Genomic DNA, 26760 nt, shown 5'->3' with positions numbered 1-26760 from the left:
AAATAAAATCACACTAAAATGATTATCAGTTGCATAATGATCCACTTCCAGCATGTAATGAGTACTGTTAATCAGAAGAGACTAATGCTATAAAAAAGCCGTAATACAATTTATATAGAGTATTGATCTTAAATTAAATTTTGCTGTAGTACTGTTAATCAGTAAGACCTTATAATAGCAGATTCCAGTGGAAGATGCAATTCTCGTTATTACTTACACGCCTAGCTGCGAGTTAGCAGGTTTAGAAACGCATTTTGTCTGCTGAGCTGAGCGAGTTCAGGACTACCTTCGTGACGTACGCGCAGCGGCCCGTCTTTCTCGAGGGCCTCGCGACGGATTGAATGACGACTGCCGTAGGGTGAGGAACGGTATGGGAGTAATAATTCTCACCACCTTGCTAAGTGCTGACAACATTCGCGCAGTTTTTGCGTTGCACCGATCAACTACTGTGTGTGGTGGAAATGTGACACACACAAGTAACAAGTTTTAGTGGAAGCACTTTTTTACGGAGTAGTTCATGTTCACATGTTATAATCTTACTTGTGGAAAATAACACGAAATTAAATGAACCGGCCGACCTGGGTGGCCAAGTGGTTCTAGGCGCTACAGTGGGGAACCGAGCGACCGCTACGGTTGCAGGTTCGAATCCTGCCTCGGGCATGGATGTGTGTGATGTCCTTAGGCTAGCTAGGTTTAAGTAGTTCTAAGTTCTAGAGGACTGATGACCTCCCATAGTGCTCAGAGACATTTGAACCATTTTTTTTAATGAACCTGGTTGTGATACAAATATCCAATGAATAAAGAGGATTAACATTTAAAGTTATATATCACTTTAATATCACAAATAATAGACAGCTGTGCTAGACACTAATAAACTGAATATAGAGTTTAATAAATTAGGATAAAAAATACAAAACAAGATCACATCAAACTTCAGTACTAAATTATACTTCAGAATCAGTAATTAGATAGTTTTCAAATTTAGATTTTGATGCAAGATGATTTACATGTTTTAATTTGAAGTATGTTGTTGTTCATTTTTAATCAGAGCTTGAAAGTCTGCTTCGATCGAGCTCAACTTCACTTTCAAGTTTTCTTCAGCACTAACGCCGTTTCTGTATTTATTTTTAATTTTCAACAACTCATAAAACCCATTTTCCCACATGTAAGTATAAAAAAGTACAGTAAAAGTAGGATTGATTGTTTCAAAAGAGAAGGGTACCGTATTCTGTTTTTGTTCCCATCCTGGTAAGAAGCAGAGGTTTCTTTTCGAAAGCATCTTCCTTTGAACCGTCGCTAGGTGTTTCGATGTAAATTCCATTCGTGATTACTACTTCTGGTACGTTTCCTGAAAATGGATTCCTTACCAAGTCATATTTTGTCTAATCTTCGGGAAAGTCGTTTTTGTAACTTTCTTGAAGGGCCTCTGAATATGGAATAATGGCTCGAAATAAATCTTCCGTGGGAGGTAGTCCATTGTCTTCCAGAAGTGAATAAGGGAAGTAATACGAAGAATTTATCGTTCAGCACTTGCAAACTAAAAAAGTGAACTTTCTGTTGAAAGACGATACTTCGTCATCTGATTAGGAAACTGCTGTGCCTTCTCCCTGTAGACCGTTATTCAAAATATGAAGCCTGTCAAAGATAACAGCTTAATAGGCTGATATCGATAACCACCGGTCATAAGTGAAAAACTTCTTCATATTATACACCAGTGTTTTTGTCACTGAGAAACATAAAAATGTCGGACCTCAGTTAAAATATTCTGTATAAGTCTTCCGCGAGAGAGTTATCTTACTTCAGTATGTAGGAGCAAAATTTCTTTTCCTCCCCATCTTCACACAATAGCGTGAATAGCCGTAAGTTTAGAGCCCTTGGCTTGCTGAAGTTTATAACTTTTACAACGCCTGTAAAACAATATAAAGTTTCGGGGCTGCGGGTATGTACTTCGAAGCCAATGCTTCTCGGTGTATTATACAGTGTGTGCTGCGACCGACATGTGCAAATTTCTCCGCTGTTACTGCCAGCTCTTTTTAAGTGACTGTACATTGCCTTGGACCCTTCTGTACAAATACTAATATATTTTTGCCAAGGAATACCTACTCTAAACAAATAACGGTCAAACATACTGAAAATGTTTTATGGTGTAGAATTTGACTTGGTTTTTTTTCTTTCAATCTTCGCTTATATCTTCAGGGCGCTCAAAACTTACAAACTGCACCATATCTGGGACGTCTGTACTGTAGCACATTTGAAGAGGTAAAAAAATGCACTCTTGCAGTTGCAATAACAACATTTCTTTAGTATTGGAAGACATGTCTCCAGTTTAACTTTTGTTGGATGACGGATCATTTTGTATTACTTTTGCAACTTTTCCACCCAAGTCTGCTTGGATCATGTGTCTGCGGACAGTAAGAGAGACTTAGCAGTTGTGTAAGACTTTCCTTCGTTTGCAGTTCTAAAACAAGCCAGGTACGAAGCTTTTATTAAGTCCACAATGAGATTTTCACTTTTCAGCGGAGTGTGCGCTTATATGAAACTTCCTGGCAGACTAAAACTGTGCGGCGGACTGAGGTACTGGCAGATTTGGGGCTGTGAGGACGGGTCGTGAGTCGTGCTTGGGTAGCTCAGATGGTTTTAATAAAGAAGGCTTCTTGGTTTGATTTAAAATCGTCTCTGATTATGCAACCAATGGGGGAACTGGGTTCTCACTTGTTTCTATACTAGCCCTCACTGCAACGCCACATTGTAAGTCGCTTTCATCACACTTGCGGTTAGGTGTGGGTTTAGATTTTTTTCAAGTGCTTCCTTGGAGGTAGGAGCTTTAAAAATCGCTTCATGATTAACTTGATCATGGTGACGTACAAGTCACACAATCTAGTTAAGCTTCAACAATAAAATTCAACAATAAAAAAACCGTACACGGGATAATGACTACTGCAGCACCACAAATTGGTACATCGCAGAAGTTGGCAGCAGTTACAAAGCCGCACGAAAACTTCCGTATAACTACCGACAAAATTAAATCGAAATATCGCCAAGGTCAAAACAAGCGAAGACTTACGCAGGGAGGTGTGGGGAGGGCACAATCAGACCTTCCTGTTTTCAGCGCACAGTCCAATACAGACATCCATTTTTTTAACGTAGTACAGATGCTACTTTTCTTAGTTTCCTATTGTCAAATGAAGTAACGTAAGTGAATACTTTTATATACACTCCTGGAAATTGAAATAAGAACACCGTGAATTCATTTTCCCAGGAAGGGGAAACTTTATTGACACATTCCTGGGGTCAGATACATCACATGATCACACTGACAGAACCACAGGCACATAGACACAGGCAACAGAGCATGCACAATGTCGGCACTAGGACAGTGTATATCCACCTTTCACAGCAATGCAGGCTGCTATTCTCCCATGGAGACTATCGTAGAGATGCTGGATGTAGTCCTGTGGAACGGCTTGCCATGCCATTTCCAACTGGCGCCTCAGTAGGACCAGCGTTCGTGCTGGACGTGCAGACCGCGTGAGACGACGCTTGATCCAGTCCCAAACATGCTCAATGGGGGACAGATCCGGAGATCTTGCTGGCCAGGGTAGTTGACTTACACCTTCTAGAGCACGTTGGGTGGCACGGGATACATGCGGACGTGCATTGTCCTGTTGGAACAGCAAGTTCCCTTGCCGGTCTAGGAATGGTAGAACGATGGGTTCGATGACGGTTTGGATGTACCGTGCACTATCCGGTGTCCCCTCGACGATCACCAGAGGTGTACGGCCAGTGTAGGAGATCGCTCCCCACACCATGATGCCGGGTGTTGGCCCTGTGTGCCTCGGTCGTATGCAGTCCTGATTGTGGCGCTCACCTGCACGGCGCCAAACACGCATACGACCATCATTGGCACCAAGGCAGAAGCGACTCTCATCGCTGAAGACGACACGTCTCCATTCGTCCCTCCATTCACGCCTGTCGCGACACCACTGGAGGCGGGCTGCACGATGTTGGGGCGTGAGCGGAAGACGGCGTAACGGTGTGCGGGACCGTAGCCCAGCTTCATGGAGACGGTCGCGAATGGTCCTCGCCGATACCCCAGGAGCAACAATGTCCCTAATTTGCTGGGAAGTGGCGGTGCGGTCCCCTACGGCACTGCGTAGGATCCTACGGTCTTGGCGTGCATCCGTGCGTCGCTGCGGTCCGGTCCCAGGTCGACAGGCACGTGCACCTTCCGCCGACCACTGGCGACAACATCGATGTACTGTGGAGACCTCACGCCCCACGTGTTGAGCAATTCGGCGGTACGTCCACCCGGCCTCCCGCATGCCCACTATACGCCCTCGCTCAAAGTCCGTCAACAGCACATACGGTTCACGTCCACGCTGTCGCGGCATGCTACCAGTGTTAAAGACTGCGATGGAGCTCCGTATGCCACTGCAAACTGGCTGACACTGACGGCGGCGGTGCACAAATGCTGCGCAGCTAGCGCCATTCGACGGCCAACACCGCGGTTCCTGGTGTGTCCGCTGTGCCGTGCGTGTGATCATTGCTTGTAGAGCCCTCTCGCAGTGTCCGTAGCAAGTATGGTGGGTCTGACACACCGGTGTCAATGTGTTCTTTTTTCCATTTCCAGGAGTGTATATCAGTACGTGTTTCGTTTACTTGTACGCAAACCACCGGAATTGTCTTTGCGTACCACTAATGTTGCGCGTACCACCGTCTGGGAACTCATGTTGCAGAAGATAAAAACGCTTAAAAAAGCACGTCACTACAAGATTTTATTCATTACAACGAGACAACTGTTAACGTTGAAGGTATCACTGTGGTAGCCAGTAGATCTTTTTCATTAGCTGATCGGCTAAAATTAATTAAAATCAAAAAAACTTCCCTAAAGAAGGGAAAGTAGTGGACATGTAACATACCAGTCATTTCCGAAACTAATGTAATGGCGATCCAAGTACTAGACTTCCATGGTACGTAAATGTTTGCGTCAAGTAACACAGCAACTTCTTACTTTGTACCGTAAGGGCAACTGCATTCGCGTAGTGCGTGATCATGCCACACAGCTCGTCGAACTCTTCTTAAGGCAATGTCTTCTAGTACAGTAAAGAATTCATCGACAGAATTCGGAAGTTTTCGTGTCTCTGTCAGCGTGCTTGCCGATCTACACGAGCTGACGCTAACTGTAAGTGGCCCTGCAATTGCACTGCTCTGATTGACCTTGAGCTTTTTCATTAATTTGATTTTATTTCATATTCATAGCTACAAATAAGTTTCAGGTCTGGAAATGAACATAGGCCTAAATCGCGTTCACGAAACCCGGTTACTTCCTTGCATCATATCCTTTAAAACAAGTGCTAGATCGAACCGCGAGCTGTGTCAATACTGTGGGAGGTTTCCCCCATGACATTCTGCTGAACGATCTGTACTGCGATCGGCTTAAGGCAGAAAAACAGCTCTGCCGTGCTGTGTTTACGCGATTTCGCCGTATTCAACACTTTTCAGTTTCCTTCAGCATATTATCAATATTTCTGTTTCATATATGAACAAAATTTGCAAACATTTTCGAAATTGCATATTTTAAGGCATAATTTGCAGACGTGGCTTATCGGAGAAGTATCGGCATCCCTTAAAAAATATTACAAAAATGAAATATGAATCAAAAACAAAATTATATATTTAGGCATACCAACAGGATGGCCTCTCTATGCTTTCCCCTTTCCCCCATACAGCAGACCTTGCGGACATGGTAATTACATTCCTGTAAGTGAGTAATGAATTTTTTTCCGTTCGTTAACGAACATTACTCTATACGTTAGAGCACACACAGTTACATTTCCACACTTACTGTTGCTCCGAAAAGGATGTCCTGGAGCATTACCCTTACTTTTAATGCATTTAAAAGGCCACTAAAAACATACTATTTATGGAATGAGATTTTCACTCTGCATCGGAGTGTGTGCTGGTATGAAACTTTCTGGCAGATTAAAACTGTGTGCCGGACCGAGACTCGAATCCGGGACCTTTGCCTTTTGCGGGGAAGTGCTCTACCATGTGAGTTACCCAAGCACGACTCACGCCCCGTCCTCACAGCTGAACTTCTGCCTGTACATCGTCTCCTACCTTCTAAACTTTACAGAAGCTCTCCTTTCGAGTTTCGGTCCGGCACACAGTTTTAATCTGCCAGAAAGTTTGACTATTTATGGTCTATTTAAGTGATAACCCCCTAACTTTAATATAGAATGAATGATACAAAAGCTGAATTTGTCATGTAGGGTTAGCATGATTAAATTAGCACTATTATTAATAATATTTCACTCTTTCAAAATAAAAATAAAAAAAATAAAAACATACCATCAAATATCACCATAGATGAACTGGCTAAACTCAATCTGTCACACCAAGTCCTGCAACTCCCTTCTTATCATCAGTGTAACGAAATGTTTTAAAATTTCCGCAGTCTATACTCGTATTTCTTGTTTAACCCTCAAGTAAACAAACACCCTCTCGGTGATTGGTCATTGACTCAAGGATGCAGCCGCTGTATATTGTTATACCATTGGAAATAGTTCCAACTTTTGCATTAGGTATACCCATGGGCGATCACAGAATTTTTTTCGAGGAAGGGAGGGGGGCAGTAGGACTTTCTTTATGAATGAGATTGTTAGTTTCGAGACATGTCAGCGGTAAGAGCTAAATTTAATAGATGGCACAAGAACATTATATCACAGAAAACTCAGTTATCCACTCAAAATATATGAAAAATTCTGTATTCCAGTTGCCAGGGGGGTGGTGGGTGGGGCAGGCAAGTGCCCCCTATTTCCGTACTGCATCCTCTTACGGACACCAATGGGTATACTGTTGTTATACCTTTACAAATTAAACAGTGATACGCTCTAAAGTCTAAACTATTAAAAGCGTTCTACTTTCTGATAATTATCACGTTTGAACCATGTTTATTTTATTTCAAGTTTTAGTGATCCCAGACGCTATAGTTCCGCTCCGTCGATACCAAGAGAAGTCGATACAAATTGTCTGTGCTAAGTTAAGCTTCGACTTCAGAGAAGAACGAAGTGCAGAGAAAACCACAGAAGGAGAATTTTCTCCTTACTTTTGAGGAAGCACGTAAGGGGTGGAACAATGTTATCTGTCTGCCAAACAATGACGGCGTTGTAGGCATGCATGAGCGGAGATAATCAGCGGCTATGGTATGAACTACACACAGAAATAACAAGGTTATGTGAAAGCATATCATAGTTGTTAGTGTTCAGATACAATGGTTATGTTACCTATTTTTTCCGTTTACAAGCACACAAAACATGAATTCGTCATGACACTATAGTGTTACTATACTGTTAGATCACTATAGTTGGTTGCGGTGAAAACAGAAAAACAGTCGCCAGGAAATCTACCAACAATTAAAGAGCGAAGATCAACTTAGCATTGCAACTTAACAGATATCGTGGCACTTCTCGCTGATGCCAATCTTTGAAATCTAGCATTCACTGCGAGTAAGTGGTCTTACCTATGTTGGCCACTGATGGGATCGTGTACTCTATTGGAGTTAACCTCCACAGCGTCAGATAACGCCTGAAAACGGTGTATTGAGTCACCTAAACTGGTTGCTGTAAAATAAATAACATCGAAAGAACGGCTGCAGGTGTTTAATTTTATTGCGGAAGTGAACGGCCGAAGTTCCACAAACCCGCAGTCAGAAAGGACATATTCAGTAGAACTGTCTGCAGAAAAGCCAGCACATGTACGCTCCTCTGACAATCTGTCAATCTTGTTGCACAATGGTCTTACCATAAGAAGACCCCTCCCGGAGGCACCTTTAGTGCCGGACCAGCTTGAACAGTCCTTTGCTGACTTGCAAGGGTCCATGGATGCGTGAGATTGTCTCCATACCCGTGCACGTCCACCCGCTCTATAGGATTTAAACGAGTCTTGTGGCAGCTCATCCAAACCAGCTAGCTCTCTTCGTAGGGGCCTGACGATAAGTGTCCCACAACTTAAGGGAAGTGTGGCCTGTGTTTTTCCCAGGGAGCCACACCAGCAATAGTAGGGTACGGTATAGCGACCCGAAGTTTCCCGAGCTGGAGACTGGCCATCGCCGCCAGACTGACTTCAGAGACCATCTTGAGGGGTGGCAATGGAAAGTTGTGTGTTTCGGAGGACACGGGCCTTGGATTCATGGCCCTGAGGAGGGTACAAACCCCCATAAAAGACTTTCAACATCAAGGTGTGTACGTGCTGATGAGACGAATGGCTGTTGAGGTAAAACAGTCTGCAGCGGACAACCTCTAGGGGACCTTCCGTCCCCCATTTGTATAAGGCTTGTTCGATTACGTAGGGTTCTGCCTGGGTCGGTGGGTCCACGTACGTTTTCCTAGTGAGTCTTTGGACCCCTCTGGAGCAACTTAAATTCTAATCTCCTCCTAATAAGACAGGTGTACCTTCGGGTAGTACCTCAGAATTATACTAACAAGTCATTTGTTTGCCATAACACTTCTATTGTTATCAAGAGAGCGGAGGGAACCTTTGAGAAGGTTTCCCTTTCCTACATTCACAAAGCAAGGGTTTGTACTACTGGGTTCTCAAAGTGTTAAGACTTCGCATTGTCTCCCTTCTTGTTGATACTGCCACGTCAAACCAAGTACCTAAGCTTCTGGAATGCACGGCTTTGGGTGACTACCCTGTGGTGACTGAGTTAGGTAACAATTAACTTCTGTAAACGCATGGTTACGTATTCCCATATACATGTGTGTTTGTATGGGATCCTCCTTCAGCAAAACACAATTTCGTTTTTTATCCCAAAAATATTTCACTGCAGTTGCAGGCTCATCAGTTCTTAAAATCGTAATTACAGATTTTTTCTTGAAACATCTATAATTACGATTTTAAAAATTAATCTTTTCATGTATACAAACAGTAAAGAACATTCTTTATGTTTAACAGCCATAAAATAAAAGCCCACTGATGACGTTGCAACTGCAGTGAAACGTGTTCGGGATAAAAAACAAAATTGTTATGCTAAAGGTGAACCCCATCCAAATACGTATGTATTGTTAAAGCAAATTCGGACAATAGAGCTTCAGCCCCAAGATGATTATTCCCATATGACCGCACAGAGTTGCGTGAAAGAAAAATATGGGTGTCATACAAGTGCAGAAATACAGTGAAGAGCTAAAGAAACTGGTACACGTGCCTAATATCGCGCAGGTCCCCCGTGAGCCCGCAGAAATGCCGCAACATGGCGCGGCATGGACCCTACTATTGTCTAAAGTAGGGCTGGAGGGAACTTACATCATGAATCCTGCAGGGCTGTCCATAAAAGCGTAAGATTAGGGAGGGGTTGAGATCTCTTCCGAACAGCATATTGCAAGGCATCCCAGATATGCTCAATAATTTTCATCTTTGGTGAGTTTGGCGGCCAGCGGAAGTGTTTAAGCTTAGAACAGTGTTCCCGGAGTCAATCCGTAGCAATTCTGGAAATGTGGGGTTTCGCATTGTCATGCTCGAATTTCCCAACTCCGCTAGAATGCACAATGGACATGACTGGATGCAGGTGATCAGACAGGATGCTTACGAATGTGTCACCTGTCACAGTCGTATATCGACGTATGAGGGGGTCCCATATCACCCTAACAGCATTACAGAGCCTCCACCACCTTGAACAGTACCCTGCTGACATGCAAGGGTCCATGGGTGCGTGAGATTGTCTCCATACCGGTACACGCCCACCAGCTCGATAGAATTTAAAACGAGTCTCGTCCAACCAGGCAACATGTTTCCAGTCATCAAGAGTCCACTGTCGGCGAGGCGTAAAGCTTTGTGCCGTGCAAACAGCAAGGGTACACCAGTTCGCCTTCGGATCCCAAAGCCCATGTCTATGTTTCGTTGAGTGGTTCGCAAGCTGATACTTGTTGATGGCCCAGCATTTAAATTTGAAGCAATTTGCGGAAGGGTTGCACTTCTGTCAGGCTGAACGATTCTTTTGCGTCGTCATTGGTGTCGTTATTACAGGATCTTTCACTGACCGCAGCGATGTCGAAGATTTGATATTTTACCGGATTTCTGATATTTACGGTACGCTCGTTAAATGGTCGTATGGAAAAATCCCATGGGAGATTCTATGTCCCATTGTTTATGCGTCGCGTAGAACACCACATTCAAACTCACTTAAACCTTGATAACATAACACTGCTGCAGCCTTATCGGATCTAACAACTGCTCTACACTCTTCTTGCATATCTCTGTATTAGAATAGGCATGAGTACACCAGTTTCCGTGGCGCTTCAGTGTATATAAGGAAAGCCAAGTTTGAAAACTCTGCAACATGTATTCTGACATTTAAAACTCTGGAATTACTTTAACATTTTCTTGCAGGTAATATCCCTCTTAAGGTTCGACTGTTTGTTCCCGTCCTAATGCTATGCTTCAAATGTCAAACATTTGGTGATATGGTTATGGATTGTAAAAGGAGGGCTATGTGTGGAAATTGTGGAGGCTCGGCTCACGAAGCAGGTGATTCTTGTAGACTTCTTCAAAATGCGTAATCTTCTCTAGGAATCAGGAGGAAAGAAAACTTCAGGAGCTGGAAATTACGAAACCCATGCCATATGGCGAAGCTAAAAGGACTGTTAAAGCTATGCAACTTCCAGTGGTTGCTGCTTCTTTTGCTTCAAGTGATAAGACGCCACTGGCAAAGTGTGATGGCTCCACACACATCCAGAACAGTGATTCGAGTTAGAGTTCAAGCTCTTGTCAATGTACTAGCGGGTAAAAAGGTATTCGTGAAACCGAAATTTTTCAGAAGTCGTTGGCGGTAGACATGTAACGTCAGCCGCGTACCGCTGCACACGATGAGAAGCCCACTAATCTGTCCTCTTAACGCACGTTTGCAAGTCCTACCATAAATAAGGAAAAAGTCACACAAAATTCGTACAAGGTCGAAGAAAGTCACAGCTAAGCCTTCGGATCTGTAAGTCCTCTCGCTTGTAAAACCACTGCTGCATGCTACCAGTCAAAATGTTACTGTTACTGTTTCTGTGATGGGCACATGACCATTTGGACTGTAGTGATTGAGTAATGCGAGTAAATTTTTTTAAAAACAGTACAATGTTGTAAAACTAGAGAGAACAGTAGTGTATTCCACGAGAATGAGTAAAGATAAAAAATGAAGCAAATAAAAATTGTTTGTTGGGTTAAGGCTTATTTACGAACAGCAGTCCCTAACAAACCTGGAAGGACATCGATTGGCACTTCGTGTGCGCATCAGAGACGAATTTGGGAACATTAAGTAAAATGTTTTTTTCATTCTGTTACATCCTGTGTGCCGTAGTAGGAATATGGAAGATTCATGAAGAATGTCGTCTTAGGCATACTGCACATCGAGCGTTTCCAAAAAGCAACGCTATCCTTTCGGAGTCACACTTCACTTGGTCGAAGTGAAGTAAAAATTACGTTAAGTAGGAATTAAATAAATGTTCTGTATTTCTTCTTTCCTTAGCGAGTTGAAAGAAACAACGTCCTGAAAATTAATGTAAGGACTGTTTGCAGTGTACAGTTGTAAGTGTGGAACGCTTCACAATGAATAAGCTAGGCTTTGCTTTAGTCGCTGCTTGCTTCGAAGTTCTTATCTTATATCGCAGGTTCGGGATAAACGTGCCCTTACTTGAATCACGTTCGCAGAAGCGTGTTCAGCTCTCGTCACTTCCATCCTCACCGTGTGTCCGCAGGCAGCCCGTAGGGCGCGCTTGCGGGCAGCGCTAGCCAGGAAGGTCCTGAGAGAGGACGGAGAGTCGGCCTCCAGCGACGAGTCGACCGCCTCCAGCACCAACAGCAGCAGCAGCGGGGGCGGCAGCGACGTAGAGGCGGGGGGCGTGGCCCTGTCTGCCTGTGCCGGGCGCCGCGGCAGCCAAATCGCAGTCGTAGACGCTGCAAGTGGCTCCGCCACCGCTTGCACTGGCCGGCGCACCAGGGCCCCCTCCAGGTAAGGCCGTCATAGAAATTCGTTCACCCCCATTTGAAGATAAGCAGGGTGTACCAGAAGATAAGGTAACTTTTTCAGGAGGCGGCTATTTCAACCTATTGTACAGAAGAAACTGGTACACCTGCATAATATCGCGTAGGGCCCCCGCTAGCTCGCGGAATTGCCGCAACACGACGTGGCTTGGACTCGACTAATGCCTGAAGTAGTGTTGGAGGGAACTGACACCAAGAATCCTGCAGAAGTGTTCATAAATCCGTAACAGTTTGACGGGGGGTGGGGGGTGGAGATCTCTTCTGAACAGCACGTTGTAAGGCATCTCAATTGTGCTCAATAATGTACATGTCTTTGGAGTTGGTGGCTAGCGGAAGTGTTTAAAGTCAGCAGTCTTCCTGAATCCACTCTGTAGCACTTCCGGACGTGTGGCGTGTCGCATTGTCCCGCTGTAATTGCCCAAGTCCGTCGGAATGCACAATGTACATGTATGGATGCAAGTGTTCACACAGGATGCTTTCGTACGCGTCACTTGTCAGAGTCGTATCTAGACTTATCAGGGGCCCCTTATCACTTAAACTGCACACACCCCATACATTTACAGAGCCTCTACCAGCTTGAACAGTCTCCCGCTGACATGCAGGATCCATGGATTCGTGAGGTTGTCTCCATACCCATACACGTCCATCTGCTCGATACAATTCGAAACGACACTCATCCGACTAGGCAACATGTTTCCAGTCATCAACAGTCCGATGTCGGATCCAGGCGAGGCGTAAGGCTTTGTGTCGTGTAGGTTTCAAGGGTACACGAGTAGGCATTCTGCTACGAATGCCAATATCGATAATCTTTCGTTCTATGATTCGCACGCTGACACTTGTTGATGGCTCAGCACTGAAAACTGCAGCAATTTGCGGAGGGTTTACACTTCTGTCACGCTGAACCATTCTGAAGAGAATGGTCACGTTCTTGCAGGATCTTTCTCTGGGCGCAGTGATGTCGGAGATTTGATATTTCACCGGATTTCTGATATTGACATTACACTCGTGAAATGGTCGTATGGGAAAATCCCAAGTTCATCGCTACCTCGGTGATAATGGGTCTCACAGTTCGTGCGTCGACTGTAACATCACATTCAAACCTACTTACATCTTGATAACCTACCACTGTACCAGCAATAACCGATCTAGCAACTTCGCCCGACACTTGTTTTCTTATATAGGTGTTGCCGACTGCAGTGCCGAGTTTTACCTGTTCACATATCTGTGTACTGGAATACACATGCCTTTACCACTTAACTTGGTGCTTCAGTGTAAAATGGAAAACTGCACTGTCTTAATATTATGGTACATTGATAATTTTTACTTTTGGACCATGTCATTACAGCTCAATGTAACATAGTTATTGTGCCATACGTGTTTCGTATTTATTTATTTGTTTGCAAGGTTGCTTCAGTGACCTGGAATGTGAAGACATTTTTGCTCATGTTATTTAGCTTACATTGAGGATGTTTTGTGTTTAGGTTATAAACGGTTCTGGTAATTAGCTTTTATATTATGTAATAATAATTGTGTCGTTCTACATGTTGTGTTTTTGTTACTTTGTTAGCGCTGTTCTTATTATCGCCTCTTGAAAACTCTTATTTTCACACATCACGGCACTATGAACTAAACTCTTACTTCGATGTTTTGAGGGGTTTAGCCGACTGCCAATGTTATTGCCAGTGATCGTATGTTCTCTCTAAAATACGTGTGTATGGTTTTTGTCTCAGTTTGTGTGTGGAATGGTATTTGGTTTTGATATGTTTAGGTGATAGTGTACACACACACACACACACACACACACACACACACACACACACACACACACACACACACAGCCGCACAAACAGTTCGTAGTTATTACAAAACACATTCAATAGTTGGTAATAACATTCGATCATTGGCAATAACATTCGACTGTTGGTAACACTAATCAAAACTTAACATCAAAACAACTGTTTAGTTCCCAGTGCCGTGAAGCCTGAAAACAAAAGTTTGCAAGAGGCAATTATAAGAAGTAGTGGAGCACTAACAAAGGGGCAAAAACTCAACATGTGGAACACCACCCACGAAACCTGTAAGCATAACTTTAAATTATTACATTTTAGAAATGCTAATTGTCAGAACTGTTTATAACTTACCTATACAACATTTTAATGAAAACTAAATAGCATAAACAGAAATGTGTACATATTCCAGGATACTGAAGGTGCTTTACAATAAATAAAAGCGAAACGCGCATGAGACAAGACTTGTTTGATTCAGTTGTAATTATATGGTCAAAAGGTAAAAACTTTCAATGTACCGTCATACGGACTTACAGCAGGAAACGCGTTCCAAGGGAGGTACAGTCAGTTGAATCTGGAGATGATAACTTTGACAGTGATCTCGGTGTCACTACGATGTAATGGCCCACCAGGAACGGTTAAGCCAGACGATCATATGGAAAACTTCCGATGACAACGGCCATTATCATTATCACTTACGAATGCAGGCCAAATACCTGCGGACTTCGCGTCGAAGGTTTTGCCTGGTTCGTCTCACATGACAATCACGGTTCAGGGATTACTGTCGTCCACACTATTCACAAATGAGGCAACTTTATGAGGGGCGGTATCGCCTATGTTCGCTTACGAATGATCCAAATTGTATAGTGACAGCGAAATTTCAGCACCGGTTCAGCTACACTGTGTGTGTGTGTGTGGGGGGGGGGGGGGGGGGGGGTGAATTATTTGGGACCGCCTCGTGAGACACGGCATCCTTTCACAACGCCTCTCCTACATTTCCTATAGGTGGCTCTGCCTTTCCTGCTGGAAGTAGTGCATTTGGTGATACGAAGAATCGTCTACCAGGTCACTGCCCTCTTGAGCGTGGAACTAGAACCCCAGTACAGTACTGATGTGTTATGTGTGATCACTGAAATCTACACTGTCAAAGATCTTATTCGGTTCTTATTCTCTCAGCAACCTTTTTCTGCAATTTGTACCTGTTTAACAAAGACATCCTGCACAGTCATAGCTGGGACTGCCTCTGCAATTCTTTCTTCCCTCAATACCTTCAGTTATCGTTTGAACAAACAAATCATGTCGTAATACGTTAGTTATTAGGCACCAGCGTTTTGCCCGCAGCTTCTCCTACATACGGACATGTCTAGTCGATGTGTTCCTTTATAATTTTTAATTTCTTGGCAGTAGTTTTCCTTGCACCCCCACAATGCAACTTTCCACACAGTGATGTGTGTACCAAGTTTGGTTGAACTCGACCAACTGATTTAGGAGCGAGCTGAGGAACTTACATACTTACACGATCCAGTACAATTAATGGGACCATCTGACAAAAGCCTAAATAACCATCATCTGCAACGCAAAACTTAAAGGAACAGAGTCTATGAGATTCTGGATGGTACCGACGGGGATGTGGAGCGAAGTCGACTCCATTGCCGCGGCCATATGAGGTAGGTTTTTTCGGTTGAGGATTCATTTCTTGAACAGTCCAGTCGACGTGGCTCTTCAAACCACGAATGTACACTGCGCGCTTTGTGGTACACGGCACTGTCTTGCTGATAGGTGATATTGTGATGAGGAAAGATGCATATTTGTGTTGATCAGTTGTGCCTTCAAGAATGTCGAGATCACCAAAGGAATACCACGAAAACATTCCCGAGACTATAACATCACCTCCTGAGGCGTGGACCCTTCCGATGATTGTTGCGTGAAGTTTGCTTTCAGGCTTACGAAGGATCATAAAACGTGATTCATTTGAAACTGCCATCTATTGGCACTCTTCTAGTTGCGGCGCCGATGGACAGCAGTCAAAATAGCTGCTGCGGAGGCTAGTACACAGCTACGTTCGCACGTTTATTCGTCCGTACACATATCCGCATACGTCGTTACCCCTTTCATCCATGGCCAATGGTGCACCAGACTTCGCAGGCGATAGCGTATTGGTTTGCATTCGGGAGGGCTGTGGCTCAAACCCGCGTCCGGCCCTTCAAATTTAGGTTTTCCGTAATTTCACTAAATCACTCCAAGCAAATACCGAGATAGTTCCTTTGCAAGGGTGCGGTCGATTTGCTTCTCCATCTTGACCCAATCCGAACTTCTGCGCCACCCTTAATGACCTCGATGTTGACTCAATAATCCTTCTCGCACTAAGGAACCGATTTTGGATAGCGCCATTTTGCCTTGTGCAGTATACTTTAACCACGGCGGCACACAGTTCACAAGCTTAGCCGTTTAGGAAAATGTTCCCGTCCTTGGCCTGTAAGAAATTGATGTACTTTCGGGCCTCAGATAAATCTCCTTTACCGCACATCGGTGACGAGTGCACTATTTTGTGCGTCCTCCCCACTCGTTTTATATACCCTCCACTGCTGTTGGTGCCAGGCAGCTGCTGCTTGTGAGCGATTATTGGACGTTGACCATAGGCGGCGGGCGCAATGTAACTGGACCCTGTACATTCTAAGATACATAAACACAATAATTTTTATGCTTATCTGGGTCAATGCACTGTACGATTTCCGAAAACCGTCTTTACGGCAGTCTTGCGAGATCCTGAAGCGTGGACTATCCAGCCTCCAAGTGGGCAAATAAGTTCTCGTTATTCTTTGTGGTCCAGACCGGACACACTACAAAAATTTTGTCAGTCATCAGTCGTATCCCAATTAGCAGTAATTTATGATCGTATAATTTTATCGGCCTCATTTCTCAAAACCCAGAATAACGTGAGCATAACTTCAGAATGACATTTTGACTCTGCAGCGGAGTGTGCGCTGAAATGAAATTTCCTGGCAAATTAAAACTGTGTGCCGGACCGAGACTTGAACTCGGGACCTTTGCCTTTCGCGGGCAAGTGCTCCACTATCTGAGCTACCCAAGCACGACTCACGCCCCGTCCTCACAGCTTTATTTCTGCCAGTATCTCGTCTCCTACGTTCCAAACGTGCTTGGGTAGCTCAGATGGTAGAGCACTTGCCCGCGAAAGGCGAAGGTCCCGAGTTCGAGTCTCGGCCCGGCACACAGTTTTAATCTGCCAGGAAGTTCCATAAGCATAACTTCTTAAAATGTTAACTTGTTTTTCATAGACTGCTTCTCAAAATAACTATAATGACATCACAAAAACTTGTTTAGTAAAAAATCGCGTAAATCGTAATAACCCTGTTAATTTACAATACTCAGTTGAATACCTGCCGGCAAAAACGTTGTAACCCTCAAAATACAAATTGTACAGGAAGCGCGAAAAACCATTACTTATGCAACAGATTTACGAACGGCAGAAATAGCATTCACAATCACTCGAAATTAGTCCATTACTGATTAATGTGTACAAATTGTGGCAGTACGTGACCTGAAAAGCAAGATATTACAGATTTTCGTTCGGCATCCATGCAAAATGTTAAAACTCTAACGAGAGAAGCACATTTTTGTGGGTTACAACGTTCATACTACTGATATTATTTAACCTCTAATACTGTTTATTGGTTTTATTCTGATTAGGCGTAAATACAATTTGCATTATACAAAGTCGAACCTCTGGGTGTTAGACTGAAGGTGAAAATATTGTTACAAAAGAAGGGTTTATAGTGATAAACTTTCATTTTCATTTCACAAGAATATAACCAAACAGAATCGATACTGCACACGCAGTTAAACGAAACATTATTAATAGTTCCCACTGTGTAACATGATTATTCACTGCACACAAGACGTATTGTTGCAAACGTAAGTTTTCCGTGACCGACCATGACACTGTCACTTTACTTTATCTTTAGGTTCTCATAAAACTCTCTGTATTTTTCAGGAATACAGCTACACGTGTTTAGCAGATTAACTATCTTTTCCGCAGAGACAGGCAATGGCTCACCATATAGTCTAAACACCATGGGCGGAACTGCAATACTAATTTTACCCTTGGAGCGTTTTGCTAAGTTTGCTGAGTACCAATGCTGCAAGTAGTTATGGCTCTTGAGGCACTGAAGTAATGTTGGGGAGTCTGAAGATATCTTCATCCAAACATAATCCGTTATTTTGCATCTTTGCGGATGTGCTTTTCAATACCCCTTAAATCAATAAAATCGTCCTGCTCCATGTAAGAAACCAGAAACGAGTTGTTTGCTCGTGCCGTAGCTATTGCCTGAACCCATTCAAATGGTTCATACACAGAGTAGTTCTTCTTATTTCTCTCAATTAATGCGAAATCACAAGGCAAAAAGCTGTGTCCCGTGATAAGAAACTTTTGCTCCACACAGGTGAAATACTTAATGTTCAAAAGATATTGATACAAAACAATAGTTTTCCAGTTATTGTTCTGTGCTGTACATCGATCTGACGACACCCTAAAGTTCTTTCTTTACACGGGTTTAGTACTGAAAATGTAAATGTAACGTACTTCAGAAGGCACGAAGTAATTTCCGCTGATCTCCGCTTAGCAACAGTTTTAGGCCATACACATATCCACACCTTATTGTCACCAACGTTGTGTATTGCCTGATTGTAGGTTGACAGCTGACGTTGATAAAAAACCGCAGGATGGGTAAGGGTAGGACAATACAGAACCTGTTGGAGGTCTGTGCATATCACAATATAGGTTTCGTTTGCTTTAGCTTTAGCTATATCCTTCTCCAGGGTTGAATACGCTGCTTCCGCATGTAAATTGTGCAGTTTGCTGTCTTCGTCGATTTTCTTTCTCTCTGTTTCATTTTTACTGTTAACTAACTGCAGGAACAGTCTGTCACAATACCCACATGAATCCGAACGTGATACTCCATAGCGAAAATTATATTGTCCCCTGTAAGCTCTTTCACTGTACTGTCGGATTATCTTCTTTAAAGAGTCGGCAAAGTTTAGAAATATTCAAATCCGATCTCAAGCAGAGCTTTTCATTCTTACGTCTTGAGTAGTGGCTTCCTTGTTTTGGTAGCTTCTCAGTGTGGTTTCTTATCACGTCCTTCAAGCTGTCCTGCAGCTTATTTGGATGATTCACATGCTTACCCGTTCTGTCTTCTAACGGCACGCCACAATTCATCTTCCCTTGGAGCATCTGTACACGTCTAGCTGTAATCCTATATATCATGCACAACGTTTTTTGATATACCTGAATTTTCTCTGCTCTTCGTAAAAAGTACTCGAATGTGCAGTGTCTGCGCGAAATGGCCTCCTCAGGCTCCCTACGTTTGATGTCTACTATTTCAGTGCACGACGAAGCCAAATGTCTGGTTTGTGCATTATAATGTAAAATTCTTGAAAAAGCTTTCTGTTGTCCTCCATTTTTAGTGTTTTTACACTGGTATCTACGTCTGCAGGTAGCAATCTATAAAGGGAGCACGGCGTAATGACAAGTATAGTTAACCACAATGTCAAAGGTAAAGGCTATGACAACGCATTACAATATAATGTTTGCGGATAACGTATGGAATCTCCCATTTCACAGAAATTTTGTTAGATTGGCGTACAACGTTTATGCACCCACCTGTTCAGCAGGGATTTTACCAGGTACTGGTAAGCTATTGTGGACCAAATATCGTTGCTCCGAAGTCCGTTTGTGTTTCTTCGCATTCCTATTCCATTCAATATACTTAATTTCCGTTTCCGCCCCAATTTATGTCTTCGCACATGCTCTGATTTAACATCACACAACGTTCCTGCTCCATGTTTACAACGTTTCTGCATCCGAGCACCTCGCGAAGAATAGGAAAAAAAAAACGAAAATGGCGCTTAATGTACATGTTTGCCAACATAACTTCATACACGCCTTACTCTTAGCACATACAACGTTTATACGTGACAAACCGGTTTCTTAGAAAAGAGAGGGTTACAACGTTGTTTCCGGCAGGTATTCGGTAGACCAGCAAAATGGTAGCAAACTTAATCGCACAAAAGCAACAAACGTATCAAAATTTAGTTTTTGTTGTTTTCCAATGTTTTCATAAGACGTTTCTCGTGTGGAATCTTTATCTCATGGATCTGGAACTCAACATTCCTTTCGTCAAGAACGTGTATCTGAGTCCTCAATAAAATTTTATTTTCTTTGGCTTTTTTGTTATTTTCCTTCTGCTACAACAAGTAGTTACGTGTGTTTGGCAGAGTGGACCGGAGCATCTGATTAGAAACTATCTGAGTTTGCAATCATCTTGGCGGGCACTGGAAAAGTGTATTCAGAGAGAAAGCTTTATGCCCTCCTAGCAATGCAGTTGGTCTACAGCATGGTCGCAAGTCCCCTTTAACGACAGAGGGCAGTCTGTGAATCTCATTAAGTCTCCATGGGGTCTCCAGAGACTTTCGCGGAAGCCGGGCTTTAGGCCCTGTGCTGCCCTTGTATGAACGTGGCCAGCGTTCTTCAAAGTGAATGCTGCGTCCGTCTTGCCACGTCCTAAAGATAAATATGAGCATGGCAGTTTTGATCTTTTGCGCTGACTTAAAATGGCAAGTCACTCCGTCTGTTCCAAAAATTCGGTTTATCGAATGAGAGAGTATTGTACCACAGACATCATGGTGCACAAAGGCCCAACAGTCGAAGTAGCCCTTTTTTTAGTCCCGTGCCAACCTCGTGATGGTAAAATGCTAGTCATGTACACAAAAAGTGTGAAGTACGATGTTTCGTAAATTGTGTTCCATTTCTCGTGGGGGAAATTGGGACTAGCTTGGTGTCGTTCCCTGCAGGTTGAATTTTTGGAAGGTTGGCAGCTGGGTAAGAGGAAGGAGTGTTTTGGGTGTTTATGGCCGAATGGTGGAGCAGCTGAGACAGAATCGGGGATAGTTGTCGGAAGAGACGGTAGATGATGGTAATCTGAGTCTATTTAAAATGAAAGCTCTGCAGTCCGTCCATTCCGGATATTCTGATTTCGTTCTTACTTTTTCCTTCTGAAATTCAACAACAGTGGCTGTGAAAACAAAAAGTCATTCTAGGCACGTACTTTGACTTAACTAATGTACTTTGCAGTAATACATAAAGTATCTGTACCCTTCATTCAGTTCCGTTTAAAACTGTTGCAACTGACAATGGAATAATGCGTGCGACTTCTGAAAATATACTATCGCACCAATAGTTCAAATACGTTTTTCATGTCTGCACATTCAACACAAAGTGCTTCTTGATGTACAGAACGGTGAGTCCCGTACACATCATTTGTCGATCTCTTTCATCGTAAACAAAATCTTCAAATTCTTTCTTCATGGCGTTGTAATGCCGTTTCATGATAAATTCGTGATATCTGTCGTTAAGCGACTACATAATAGATACTGCGAGTTGCCATCCGTCTTCTCTGATTCCCATGTATTTTTAAAGGATTGTGACGATAGATGGCTAGACCGCCTATTTTTGTACAGACAGACACTGGATCTATGAATCTCCTTTATATCATGAACAATTAGCGAAGGACAAAGAGCGTCTACACACAGTTCAGCCGAACTAAAGAAAAAGTAATTAATTGAAACCCTCAGCTGCCGACAGGTGTTGCTGATATACCTCGATGGGGACCGCTGAAAATGTGTGCCCCGACCGGGTTTCGAACCCGGGATCTGCTTACATGTGAGCAAGAGGTTCCGGTTTCGAAACCCGGTCGGGGCACACATTTTCAGCTGTCCCCGTCGAGGTATATCAACTTCGCCTGTCGGCAGCTGAGAATTTCAATTACCTATCGTTTTATTCTAGAGAAGCTGCAAGGTCATCAGTGGTATCTGTTCTTTCGAGAACAGTTACTATCTTCATACATAGAACTGAAGAAAGTCGTGGCGACCAAAAACCAGCTGGACCAAATGCTGGAATCGCATTGTTCACGAAAATACCGAGAAGGACCGATCAAGAGCGGCAAGTGCTGAGCACTTCGGAGACAGCTAGATCAGCATGTTGTGTTCGTAAGATGTTTTGCACGCTGCGGCCGTCCCTGTACTCCAACGACTAGCACACTTAAAATCGTAAATCGTAACGCCATAAATTTAGTTATATTTGCCTATTGTCCATTTAATATAAAATGAACTGTGTTTTATCTGTGTTCCATCCGTTTCGAAATCAGTGGAATGAAGGTGATTGTCATCTGTTATCAAAAGGTGAAGTAATGAAGTAATGCAGGAACAAAGAACAAAGAGAGTGAATTCGGGCTCACGCCCTACCTTACACGCTGCGCTATCGAGCTGTCTCAAGGCCTTCGGTCGTTTCAGTGGACGATAAGTAAATACATACGTAGAAATGTTGAACGAAGTACCTATAGGATGAACGGCTTTAATGTGGGACAGTTGGCACGATCGACCACATCACTATTCAGTCCCTTCTCTTGGTCAAATTCCCGACCCCATGCGTTCTGCTTGACGGTCTTCGGTAAGCTTTGTACCCCCCACAAACTGTGAAGTTCTCGCAAAAGTAAGTATTAAGTCATATCGTTCATAAAATAGCAGAAGTTGTAACCCACAACACATTCATCGATATCATTGCACATTTATTGTGTGCAGTCTACTACTTTTTCCTAAGGGTAAATATTTGAATGCCATTAATTTTTGGTATAGGTTTGGAGTCTGTCCGTTAGGAAATAGCTACATGTTCGTATGTATCTATCCCATCAGGTCTCACGTACGCCACAAATCTCCATCCGCCACACAATCAGAATAGTGCCTTCTGTACATTATTGTTATATGCGGAGTAATGAGAGTTCGAATCCCACTCAGGCACAAATTTTCAGCTGTGGCCGTTGATTTATTTTGATGCCCCAACGCAACAAAAGTTCGAAATTTCTTTCGCCATCCATTCATTTGAGCATCGTGCGCATCCTGCACACCATACACTTGCTCAGTTATAACATTTTTCTTCCACATTCCGCTATATTTTTCGTCTGTAATGCCACTAATTTCTCCTTCTGATCGCTGATAAAATTAATTTTAACACCAAACTTCCACTGTCGGGTGACAACATAAGATGCTTTCGTTGGGGCAGGACCATATTAAATCACGTTACGCAGTTCCATATTTGCCGAGTAAATACTGTGCATAATTACTGTGCATGTGTTGCAGGCGTTGTCGGCGTCACGACACGGGCTACTCTACGGCCTCCAGCTCAGTAAGGGAATCCTCGGCTTCAGCACCAGCTTCTGGGAGTAGGCGCGCCACCTCTGTAAGTTGTACTGCTCGTTCTAAACCGTTATTTTTTTAGCCTTAGACCAGAAATTTTGATAGTTAATCTACTAGGTGAGTAGCCAGCATTGCACTGGCATTTATTTATTACATTCCTCTATTACTCCATCTCCTCCTCCCCCTACTGTCGCCGGACGCTGTGGCCTAGCGGTCCTAGGCGCTTCAGTCCGGAACTGCGCTGCTGCTACGGTCGCAGGTTCGAATCCTGCCTCGGGTATGGATGTGTGTGTCTGTCCTTAGAATAATTTAGGTTAAGTAGTGTGTAAGCTTAGGGGCTGATGACCTTAGCATCACACACATTTGCACATTTTTTGGACTCTTGAATACTGGATGACTTAAATATGAGTATTCGCGAGTGTAGGCTACACTGCTTTCTCACTCCCCCCCCCCCCCCCCCCCCCACCACCACCACCACCACCACCACCACCACCACCACCACCTCCTCTCCTTTGAGAGGTAAGTGATTCTAAGCCGCACAGCTAGGATTTACAGACAGTAAGATACATGTGTACCAAGTTTGGTTTGGAACACATACATACATACATACATACATACATAGATACGTCTTTTGTAATACAAACTGATTATTCGAATCGTGTGCTCCTCTGGCGTAGTATTTCTTTATGTTTAATGTATGGTACGAGTGACGATCACAGCACCATCACAACAAAACTGTAATTGAAGTATTGGGTTGACTGCTGGATGTAGTGGAAAGTTAGTACAAATATTTTTAGAGTCGCTATTGGTACAAGTATATTCCCTAGTCGACAGAGAAAGATTTTCCATTAAGTAAAGTGTACAGGCTAAGACTATGGTCTAGCGTAAATGTCATAGGGTTAATTCATGAGGGTGGTGGAAAAATGCAATCTGGAGTCAATGCGAATTACAATAAACAGTACAGAGAAAGCATCAATATCAATGTTAGGTACTGAGGCAGAAACCCCAAAATAAAGCCAAAGTACAGATTAGCTGGACGGAGGGAGGGAGGGAGGGAGGGACATTGGGAACAATTGTTTGACTCAAACAGAACTTCGGAAGGCTTGCGATCCAATGTGCGGAGTGAATGTGCAACATTCTTCGACAGTTTCGAAAATCATTACGTGAAGTGAAGTAACAACCTAACAACTATTCGAACTGGTTTGTAGAATCTATGAGTCTGGAGACATACTATCAGATTATGAAAAAGCATATCATATGCACAATACCGAAGATACCAAGGGCAGAAAAGTGCAAGAACTATAGCACAATCACTTTAACAGTTCATTCATCCAAGTTGGTGACGAGACTAACAGGAGAAGAAAAAGACAACTGAAGATGCCGGCCGGAGTGGTCGAGCGGTTCTAGGCGCTACTGTCTGGAACTGTGCGACAGCTACGGTCACAGGTTCGAATCCTGCCTTGGGCACGGATATGTGTGATGTCTTTAGGTTAGTTGGGTTACGTAGTTCTAAGTTACAGGGAACTGATGACCTCAGAAGTCCCATAGTGCTCAGAGCTATTTGAACGAAAGCTGAAGATCTGAAATGTAATGATCGTATGGCATTGATGACTGGGAATCCTTACTCGCCATAATGGACGACTTTTGTGTCGCTGATGATGAAATGATGATGACAGCACAACACCCAGTCCACGAGCAGAGAAAATCTCGCACCCGTCCGGGAATCGAACTCGAGCCCACTGCACGGCACTCAGACGCGCTGCCCACACAGCTAAGACTTAAGGAAAATCAAGACATGTAAATAGGATTTATCAAGGTAGATACATCCTTCGATATCGTAACACAGTATTAGATATTCGAAATTCTCAGGAAAGTAGGTTTCAACTGAAGGAAAAACGAGTAATATGCAATATTTATAAGAGCCGAGAGAGTAAAATGGAAAACGAAATACTTTGTCTTAGGATTATGAAGTGTGTAAGACAGGCGTGCAATCTTTCGCACCTACTGTTCAATTTATTCGTCGAAGAAGAAATTTCGTAAATCACAGGAGAAGAATTAGGATGAAGGCGAAAGGATATCAATGACAATGTTTTCTGGTGACATTGTTATCTACAGTGAATGTGAGGAAGATTATAGGACATACTTCGTGGAATGAACAGTACACTGACCACAGAATGCGGAATGAGAATAAATCGATGAAAGATGAAAATAATGACGGGTAGAAATATGAGAGATCAGCGATTAACTTAACGGTGGAGACAACAGAGTAGACGAAGTAGACCAATAGTGCTGTATTGGGAGCAAAATTACGCATGATAGACGAAGCGAGAAAGAGATAAAAAGCAGACTAGCACAAGCAGGGGAGGCTAATCTTGGGCAACATAAGTCTACGAATATCGTACTTCGGTCTTAATTTGAGAAATAAATGCCTGAGCATTTACGTTTGGAGCACAGTACCGTCAGAAATTGAATCGGACTGAGGAAACACTGGAAAAGAAGAGAATCGAAGTGTTTGAGAAGTGGTTCTGTAGAAGGATGCTGGAAAATTAGGTGAACTGACATGGAAAGGAACGAGGTTCTTCGCGGAATCGGCAAGGAAAGGAACACTTGAAAACACGCTGACTAGAAGAAAGGAGAGGATGATAGGACATCAGTGAATAATCTGCATAGTAGTTCAGGGAGTTGTAGAGCTTAAAAATTGCAGTAAGAACAGAGATCAGAATACATCCAACAAATAGCTGAAGATGTTGGGTGCAGTAAATAGTCTGAGATGAAGCTATCAACTTGATATTGAGAACGGATTTGTTCATACTTTTGAAGCAGGAGAAAGTGATAGCGGGGAGCTCAAACAAAATAACGACTTCGTAAAAAAAAAGTGGGTGCTAGTGAATAGTTCTTTGCATTTTTTAGTTTGCTTCCCATGACTTGCACTTGTAAATAAATTTATCCGCTTAGAAAGTCTACATACTGTCACATTTCCCATTTTTGCCTACTGAGCACAGACAAAGAGCGGCCGCATCCATGTACAAAGCCCGGCAACTAGCCGCTAGCCGGCCGCTGTGACCGAGCGGTTCTAAGCGCTTCAGTGCGGAACCACGCTGCTGCTACGGTCACAGATTCGAATCCTGCCCCGGGCATGGATGTGTGTGATGCCCTGAGGTTAGTTAGGTTTAAGTAGCTCTAAGTTCTAGGGGACTGATGACCTCAGAAGCTAAGTCCCATAGCGTTTAGAGCCATTCTTTTGAACTAGTCGCTTGGACACTTAAAGCGCCAGTACAAGGGATTTTTCTCACAGGGCAAGTGAAGGTGGTCAGATCGGGTTCAGGAATAAAATATGTTCTTTTCTAATGAAGGGGAGCTGCTTTACATACGGCAACGTGTGTCTGTCAAGTCTACATAAACACATTGTGCTTTTGTTTTGTTGCTACATGTTCTACAATAACGTAAGTCAGTTCTCAGCTTGACCCCCGAGAATAGTTGAGTACATACGTGTAAAGCAGTAGAATTTCGGTTAGGAAAACTGACTCGAATGAGACGCCGTCGTGAATGCCCTTACTCGGGACAGCTGGATGGTAACGGAAATGCGTCCAAAGCTGAAGGTTTGAGGAACCTGCCTCTTAATTTCCACCTACTTCGGAAAAATTGCATGAATTCAAGCTGTATACTTGTTGTTCCATGCCCC

At 43.3% G+C, this 26760-nt stretch overlaps 1 protein-coding gene across 6 annotated transcripts in view; it reads left to right on the top strand.

The window, feature by feature from the left end:
* Positions 1-26760, top strand: part of LOC126278481 (transmembrane protein 26) — a 113651-nt gene that overhangs the window by 58419 nt on the left and 28472 nt on the right. For all 6 annotated transcript variants that reach the window (XM_049978635.1, XM_049978636.1, XM_049978633.1 and 3 more), the window contains 2 exons: positions 11743-11992; positions 23022-23121. In XM_049978635.1, the coding sequence (XP_049834592.1) occupies positions 11743-11992; positions 23022-23121 (350 nt within the window). The remainder of the gene's footprint in view (positions 1-11742; positions 11993-23021; positions 23122-26760) is intronic.

Source organism: Schistocerca gregaria, chromosome 6 (genome assembly GCF_023897955.1).
Source record: "Schistocerca gregaria isolate iqSchGreg1 chromosome 6, iqSchGreg1.2, whole genome shotgun sequence".
Lineage (NCBI taxonomy): Eukaryota > Metazoa > Arthropoda > Insecta > Orthoptera > Acrididae > Schistocerca > Schistocerca gregaria.
Note: the sequence above shows the minus strand (reverse complement) of the source record. Positions and strands in the feature narration are given on the sequence as shown.